This window comes from Octodon degus, unplaced genomic scaffold, assembly GCF_000260255.1.
Source record: "Octodon degus isolate 3935 unplaced genomic scaffold, OctDeg1.0 scaffold00070, whole genome shotgun sequence".
Lineage (NCBI taxonomy): Eukaryota > Metazoa > Chordata > Mammalia > Rodentia > Octodontidae > Octodon > Octodon degus.
In genome coordinates, this window is record NW_004524646.1 from 11,846,565 (window position 1) to 11,854,768 (window position 8,204).

Genomic DNA, 8,204 nt, shown 5'->3' on the forward strand with positions numbered 1-8,204 from the left:
TTGCTTGCTTGCTTAGGTGTTTGGTTGGTTAGGTGGTGGCTGATTGATGGCTGGTATTGGTCGTACTGGGCGAGGAACCCAGGGCTGTGCGCCAGGTGGGCAAGTGCACTACCACTGTGCCACTTGGCCCAGTCTGCTCTGCATGTCTAAGAGATGAAGCGTGGGCTGCGGGATAGGGACAGGCTGCAGGGGATTAAAGTGAGAGCAGACCAGTAAGGAGAATGTCAGCCCGGGAGGAGACAAGGGGCGGACAGTGGGGGCGTAGACGTGAAGACTGGAAATGAAATTCAGAGGTAGACTTGACCAGGCTCACTGTTGTAAGAAGGTCGTATCCAGGACAATGCCTGGGTTTCTGGGGCCTGAGATGAGGTGGCTGCCAAGGCCACCGTGTGACAGAGGGCCAGCCCATCACTGCATGCCTTTGTCGTTGGTGGGTAGATCATCCAAGGTTGGGAGATAAACCTTCCAGTGGCTTCATGGAGCTAGAGACCCACAAGAGGGCATCTTCAGGAGCCACTGGGTGTGTGTATAGAGATCTGAGAGGCAGCCAGGTGACAGTGACCACCGAGGCCAGAAAGGACAGTGTAGTCTTGCAAGAATCGCAAGGTTTTGGCTCTGTGGGAAGCTACATGAGTGCACCATGGCCCCGGAGCTGTGTGGCCCTTCCAGGTCTTCCTGGTGTCTGGATGGCAGATGGGTGGTGAGGCTGACTGCAGTCCACAGCTCCCGATGAGGTGCTGGACCTCCCACCTCCACAGCCAGCCTGTGTTGGAAACTCATGGTGGCCCTCTCTGATGTCCTACGGGGACAGCTGGCCCTTAGGAGACCTGGACAGCGTGCAGGTCAGCCTCACCGCTCTCAGCCTGTGCAGCGCCCAGAGCTGGAGGTCACAATCCCCACACAGTGCGTCTGGTGGGCCAGGCACTCCAGCTCAGTGTGAGAAGCTCAGGGAGCTGACTTGTGCCTTTGCTTCCTGGTTTCTAGGAGAAAAGCAGCCTCACAGACAGACAAGCCGGCTGAGAAAAGGGAAGATGAAAGCCAAACGGTGGGTGCCCCACCCACCCACTCCTGTATGTCCTTCCCTGTCAGGAGGGCCTCAGAGCCCTGGCTGCCTCCAGTATGGCACATGTGACAGACACCCCGGCGGGTGGCTTAGAGCAGAGGCTGAAAGGCCTCTGTGCAAACCTCCCTCCCTGAGACACAGCCCCCAGGCTAGGAGGACCCTTGCCCCTCTGCCAGACCACTGCTTTCCTGAGCCCCTGCAGGCAGGCTTGCCCTGCAGCCTCCCTCACTCCTGCCCAGTCATGGGCCCAGAGGCCAGTGGGCCTCCCATGTGCACCCTAACCCATGCCATGTACACACCAAGGGCTCCAGCCAACTGCGGCCTAGAACTGCATCCTGCAGCCAGTCCATGGCAGCCTCCTTCTGCCACAGCCCAAGGTCCTGGGCTCCTAATGGCTAAAGCCCAGCTGTGGAAAGGAGAAGGCTGGGTTTCAGCCTGGAGATTTCGCAAGAGAAGCAGCTGGGATACCTTCAGCCTCATGGCACAGCTTGCTTCTCGGGGCTCCTGGAGAACACCCTGATGTGGGGTGCTGTAATCCCAGCACCTGGGAGGCTGGGGCAAGAGGATCACAAGTTAGAGCCTGGGGCCGAGGAGATGGCTCAGTGGAATAAGCCCTTCCCTGGCAAGCGCTTATTTGGGAAACAGATTTCATACATGACCGTGGTCCAGAAATGTCCTGCCTGGCCCCAAGAAGTCTTCTGAGGGGACTAACAGAAGAGTTTTCTTTCCCATTTTAGGAAGATCCTAGTACCTCCCCATCCCCAGGGACCCGAGCTGCCAGCCAGCCCCCTAACTCCACAGGTAAGAGGCACCGCCCTGACTCCCTGAGTCCTGCCGCCCTAACGCCTTGAGGCCTGAGGGCACCTTCAGAGGATAATCCTGCCCCAGCCCCCTATGTAAGTGCCGGGGACCCAGCCTGCAGAAGCTCAGTTCCCATGAGCCCACGCCTTCCCAAGAGCAGAGCTAAGGCTGAGCACCAGGGCAGGCCCAGAGGAGGCCCTGGGGCAGGCTGACCCCTGGTGGGGAGGACTTCCCACCAACTGGTGGGGGCAATCCCTTCATCTTCTCTCAAGCCACCCAGGGCCTCCCACACTAGCCAGAGCTCAGTGTATCACCAGCCATAGCCACCACCCTTTTATGGGGAATTAATGACTGGCAATCCAAAAACCCAACCCTGGTGCCATTCAGGCCTGTCAGCTGAGGAGGGATATGACTAGGAAAGTCGAGAAGCCCAAGAGTTGGTTATGCAGTTGTTCAACAAACTCTGGCTCAGCTTCTGCTCCATGCCAGGGCTGAGCTCCGGAGCATGAGGAGGAGGGGCGGGGCCGGGGAGGGTCAGGCGGGCCTGGCCCAGGCACATGGAGGCCTTCGCCAGCTGCTCTCAGGTCCTGCACCTGCGCAATGCCCACATGCGCTGGCTGCCTCCCATGGGAGGCAGTCTCCCAGGTCCTAAGTTTCTTGGCCTGTGAATGTGGACGACATCGCTGCCCTATGTGCTCCTGCGGCAGCATGGCATATGGGCGCAGTGCCATCCCCCTTCCACCTGCCAAGGCTTTGTGACTCCCTGTGGCTAAGGGTGTGGCATCTGACCTGGCAGAGGCCCAGTCTGGAGGGTAGCTGGATGCTGACTTCCTCACCTGCCAGCCACCCGCCACCACAGGAGCCTGTCCACCTCTGCCTCTGCTCTCAGCCTGCCCTGCAGCCCTTCACATTTCCTGCGGTGGGATGAATTCTTACAGGCACCGGGGGAGGGCGCTGCTAAGCCCCACATCCAGAATGCTCTGAAACCTTCAGAGTAAGCTGCACGTGAAGTCTGCAAGGATTCCAAACCTTTCTTAAATATCTTAAACAGTCTGGTCACATCATAGTTTTTCAATCACTAAAAAAAATTAAAATCTGAACCACTTCGCTCCCAGGTTTCAGGGAAGGGCTCCCCAGCCTGGAGTACTGACCTGAGGGAGGACAAAAGCAGCTTTCCGCAGTGCCAGGGCAGCACCAGGCAGGGCACAGATGCCCCGCAGCCTGCTGCCCAGAGCCGGGAGCTCAGACTGGTGCTCTCTGGGGCATTGCCCCACTGACCACCCGACTGCTAGGGTCGGTAGTGGCCCCGCAGGACCCCGCTGTGGGAGATACCCAGCCTTGGGGAGAGAATGTGAGACAAAGTGGTGGTGGACTGTGCAGTAGGGGCAGGGGTGCTGCTGGTTCACAGCCCGCTGAGTCTGCAGTCCCTGAAGACCACCGCCTGGGCCAGGAGCCAGGCTTTGGCACTCAAAGCAGACCAGGCATAGGCGGGGCTCCCCCGTGGGGTCGGGCCAGGGTGGCTGCTGAGGCCCCAGCTCTATGGTCTCTGTGATTTGACTTGCCCAACAGAGGCCAGCCGGAAGCCCTGGGAGCGCAGTAACTCGGTGGAGAAGCCTGTGTCCTCCCTGTTGTCCAGGTGAGCTGCGCTGGGACAGCCTGTGCCAGGCAGGGGTGGGGGCGCCAGTGCCATTCACGTGTCTGTCTTGTTCGTTGCCCTAGAACCCCGTCTGTGGCAAAGAGCCCCGAAGCTAAGAGCCCCCTTCAGTCGCAGCCTCACTCTAGGTACCGAATACCCCTCCTGCCCACATGCTCCCAGGCTCGGGGGCCTTCTCTTCCCCTCCCCTGACTAACACGCCATGACACGGCTCCTGTCGTGTAACGACTCGCTTGGGTGGGGTGCTCTGCTCCTCAGCCCCGGGAAGCAGGCAGCTCCCTCCCACCTCCCTGAGAAGAGGGGGGTGAGCGTCCCAAGACGCAGGGGATGGAGCAGAGCCCGGGGCTGTAGTGGCAGCTGGACACAGAATGTTCCCGCCAGCATGGGCCAGCCCCTTCCTCTGTGTGCAGCACTGGCGCATCCCCCAGATCAAGCCACTGGAAACACTTCATGGGACACCTGGCACTGAGCTTACCCTGAACACAGGCAGGCAGCAGGAGTAACCACAGGCTCCTGAGCCCAGCCCAAGGGCTGCCCCACCACCTGCCCCGGGTGAAGAGGGCGGCCGGGCACACGGGGGCAGGAGGCCCAGCCTGCAGAGTGAAGCCGGGATGAGCAGAGCGGGGCCCCAGCCTGGCCCCGGGAGCAGAGCGGTACCTGGCCCCTGGTAGCACAGGTGACAGGAGGGAGCTCTGCAGCCACAGGGCAGCTGCAGTCCTAGGACAGCAGGGGACAGGCCCGGCACTGCGGGGTGGTGCTGGGGGCACCTGGGGATAGGAGGCAGTATAGTGCAGCCTATGGATGTGGGGCCAGAAGTGCTCAGCCTAGAGCTGTGGCCACCCCGATGTGTGGCTAGAGCACAGGAGCATGAGGGATTGGCCAGTGGTGACCTCCAAACCCCACGTGAAGGGCCTGGCAGATGGCGGGCAAGCTGCTGGGTGTGGCAGGGGACCTGGCCCGGAGCAGCACCTGCACCCCCAGGGAGGCTCAAGGCCCGAGAGACCTGGAGTTCTTACAGACTGGCCCGCGCCTCACCTGAGTCCTTCTCGGGGGACGAGGAGGCCATGGAGCCTCTGCTTACCACCCACATCCTGGCCATCACAGGCTGGCCCAAGCCCTGTCCTCCCCATGTGAGGAGAGAAAGTGAGCCCAGTCCACACCATGATGGGGTCCTGAGAGACCCCAGAGTTCGGGGAGACTCTGTGTGGGAGCTGTGCACGTTTAGCACCCGTGACTGCTGCTGCTGAGAGCGAAGCCACACTGCCCAGGAGGCCCCTTGCCCGGCCAGGGGCACCGGCTGGGTGGAGTGTGAGTGCCTTCAGGATGGCTGGCTGTAGGCCACGTGGAACTTCATGCCACACATGCCGGCTCTTGAGGGACGGAGGTCATGCTGAGGTGTGGGTGTCTACCCTATTTGTCCCTGGGAGGTGCTGGGCAGCATCACGGTGTCTGCCTGAGCCACCACCTCTGGAGGCCGTGGCTCCCCCGAGGTAGACTGTGACCATGAGTCGAGCTCTGGAAAGACCAGGGACTGCCAGGCCCCCAGACCCCCCGGGCACCCACAGGCTCCGCTGCCCACTTGGCTGCACCGTCTTCCTCTCCCAGAGTGAAGCCTGCCGGGAGCTTGAGCGACATGGCCCTGGATGCCTTTGACCTGGACCGGATGAAACAGGTGAGCACTTCCTCCCCCAGGCTGGGAGAGCAGCCGCTGAGGCCACTTCCTATCCAGAGGGCCTGCGTGTGGCTCAGGGTCGGCTGGGGAACCGGCCAGTGGATCAAAGGGGGGCCTCAAGTGCACCGTCCCCACCATGCCAGTACAGGAGCAAAGGTCCCTCCTCTGGCACTCACAGGCCGCCCTGGGTGGGGGCACCACTCCACCCCCACTGCCTTGCCCACCCCAAGGCCCATCCCACAGGAGATCCTGGAGGAGGTGGTGCGCGAGCTGCACAAGGTGAAGGAGGAGATCATCGACGGTGAGTGGGCCACTGCCGGGCCGTCCGGAGCTGCGTATGTCGTGGGGCTGCAGGAGAGCCAGGGACACCAGCAGGGCACTACGCAGGGGCCAGCGCCGGGGTAGGCCCCACATGGAGTAGAGCCTTCTCCTCACAAGGCTGCCTCTAGCTGTGGAAACAGAGGCTCAGAGTTGTGTGGGTGGCCTGAACCCGAGGCCTGTGTCCCTGCTTCCCCACAGAGGACAGAAGACCCTATGTGGAGAGGGGGGCGTCCTAGCAGATGCCCCAGACCTTCATCTTCCATTGGTTCCTTCTGCCTCTCCAGTCTGCTACCACCTTCCTGGGGGTGGAGGGACTCGGAGCCCCCACCTAGACTCCTTCCCAGCCTTAGCTCCCCGCAACAGCCCCTGGCTGCAAGAGCAGGGCCGCATCCCTTGCATCACGCCCACCCTTCCGGCCCCACCAGGCCTTTGAGGCACTGGCTCAGATCTGCAGCCAGAGGAAAAGGGAAGGTGCAGGCAGGGCCGGCTGCACCCCAGCCAGCAGAGAGCAAGGTTCCTGCCTGTCCAATTCTGCCTGCCCAGCAGCCTTCATGGCTGGGGAGACCCCTGTATCGTTGGCCAGGCTGACTCAGGAGGTGGGGGCCAGAAGGGCAGGGCCAGGCCAAGCCATCAGCAGAGACCACCATCCAGGCCAACGCCAGAGCCCAGCCTCCATGCTGCCAGGCAAGGGCTGTGGTCCCCAGACAGGCCTGGGTGCCCCGGGCCTGGGTTACGCAGCAGCTCCTCATGGCCGCATCCTGGGGCCCAGCCCAAGGCCACTCCCCAAGCGCTGACAGGCACGACTAGCTCATCCCCGAGCAGGAGGTAGAGGCAGAAGAGGTGACCACAAGGGCCTGGTGATCTCCCAAAGTGTCCCTGCCAAGGCCCCACCACACACTGGACAGGACATGGCCTGAGCGCCCCTCCTGTCCTGTCCCTCAGCCATCAGGCAGGAGCTGAGCGGGGTCAGCACCACGTAGATGGCCCGGCCACGGAGGACGGCAGGCACCCGCAGCCCCAGCCCAGCCCACACCGAGCCCGAGGAGCCCACGCGTCGGTCGCCACCGAGGCCTCTGCCTGGGCTCGGATGTCAAGATGAGGACACAGTCAACTCCTGGAGTTTTTTAGATTCTACCCAACACAACACCGGGCCCACTCTTTTTTTGTATTTTATATTTGCTTATTTAAGTGTACATTTCTTTGGGTTTCTAGAGGACACCCCAGATCACCTGCTTCATTAGATGGTTTCCGAGTTCTCTCCTAGGTGACACTGCCGGCGCCTTCCGGCAGCGGGGTGCCAGGCGAAGCGTGGCATTTCCGCGCAGCTGTCCCGCTGACCATGGTGTTAACAGTCTGTCCATGCACCACGTGTTGTCCACACCGTAATAAACCGTTTACTGTCCACACGTGGCTCCGTGCTCGCTCTGTCGCGCCACCGGTATTCATTCACATTGCTCTGGCCAAGCCCTGGCCTCTGCCTCAGGAAAGGTCAGGCTAGGGTGAGCAGGAAGAACAGGAGCAAGAGCGGAGTCAGAGGGCCCTGGAACCTCAGGGGAGGCCAAGCCGAGCCTCAGGTCCTCCCGGAGAGGAGCACGTACCTGGACCCCTGTGGACAGCCCTCCGCACACCCCTCCCAGGCCACCTCAGGGGCTCTTACATCCTCCCGGGGGCCCAGGGTGGGGCTCAGGGCGGTGGGCAGTGCGGGTACTTGGCTTTCCCTTCCCCGTGCAAGCGCCCGGCCCCTGCTGGCTGCCTAGGTGTCACCCACAGCCATTCCTCGTTGAGCCAAAGGCAGGTCTGGTCCTTGGCTCAGGGACCAGTGGAGGTATGACCAGGAGCCCAGTGGCACAGGCCTCGGCCTTCTGTGATCTGCTCCAGGTTCCCCATGTGAGCTCTGTCCTACCACGACCCCAGAGCAAAGCACCTGCCTTGGGCTCAGCCCACTCTGAAGGCCATGGACAGGGGGGACACAGGCACAGAGGAACTGCCACTCCCCAGCCCTGCCCTGGACTTTCCATCCCTATCGTGTACCCAGCACCCCAAAGACAGGTGTGTTCCTGCCGTTCCGAGGTGTGAAGCCAGCACCAGTGCCCCTCTGCCCTCAGTGGTATGGCCTGGAAAGGCTGCAGGGCTGCCCATAGCAGAGTGGAGGAGCCAGAGGCACGGCGGCCACAGGCTGGCCAGGAGCCTGTGTGCAGAGGGAGGGGCTGCCTGCCAGACTCAAAGTCCTGAGTCACAGAAGGAGCCTCTGGGACAGCTCTCAGGCTCAGGGATACCTGTGCCTGGCACCACCTGGAGCCACACCCAGGCGAGTGGCAGGATAGGCACACCCTCCTCCCGCTCTCCCTCTTCTAGGTCCACGATACTTGGTTCCCCCCCTGCTGTGACCTTGGCCAAGCCCTGATCCCAGCTCCATCCCCAGCCCAGCCACACCCTTCCCTTCTGCAGGGAGTTCACAGCACCTGACTCCGTTGCCCTGGACACAGCTCCTGAGCCAGGTGCGCAGACTCCTGAGCCCACCAGCCTGGCCACAAGGCCAGGGACACTGCCCCGGCAAGCACCTGGGCAATGGACACATGCAGTGGCCAGCAGGCAGCAACACGGAGGCCCTGGACACCACCTGCCCAGCCCCAGGGCCACATTCCCTGGGCCCAGCCTGTGTGGAGACCAGCCCTCAGACCACAAGGCAGCAC

General features: G+C 62.1%; 1 protein-coding gene and 1 long non-coding RNA gene across 3 annotated transcripts in view; one reads left to right on the plus strand and one right to left on the minus strand.

Annotated features, from left to right (window-relative positions):
* Positions 1-6,915, plus strand: part of Evl (Enah/Vasp-like) — a 54,205-nt gene extending 47,290 nt beyond the window's left edge. Inside the window, exons 8-14 of one of the 2 annotated variants that reach the window (XM_004635190.2) lie at positions 985-1,045; positions 1,801-1,864; positions 3,434-3,500; positions 3,584-3,646; positions 5,124-5,190; positions 5,434-5,491; positions 6,454-6,915. In XM_004635190.2, the coding sequence (XP_004635247.2) occupies positions 985-1,045; positions 1,801-1,864; positions 3,434-3,500; positions 3,584-3,646; positions 5,124-5,190; positions 5,434-5,491; positions 6,454-6,491 (418 nt within the window). In that variant the 3' untranslated portion in view covers positions 6,492-6,915. The remainder of the gene's footprint in view (positions 1-984; positions 1,046-1,800; positions 1,865-3,433; positions 3,501-3,583; positions 3,647-5,123; positions 5,191-5,433; positions 5,492-6,453) is intronic. The other variant, XM_023719616.1, reaches the window with a different exon arrangement.
* LOC111817783 lies at positions 7-4,728 on the minus strand. Its single transcript, XR_002821901.1, has 3 exons — positions 3,994-4,728; positions 1,363-1,469; positions 7-980 (listed from the first exon to the last, which is right to left on the minus strand). It is a non-coding gene; the product is annotated as an uncharacterized LOC111817783 (long non-coding RNA).
* Positions 6,916-8,204: the final 1,289 nt, after the last annotated feature.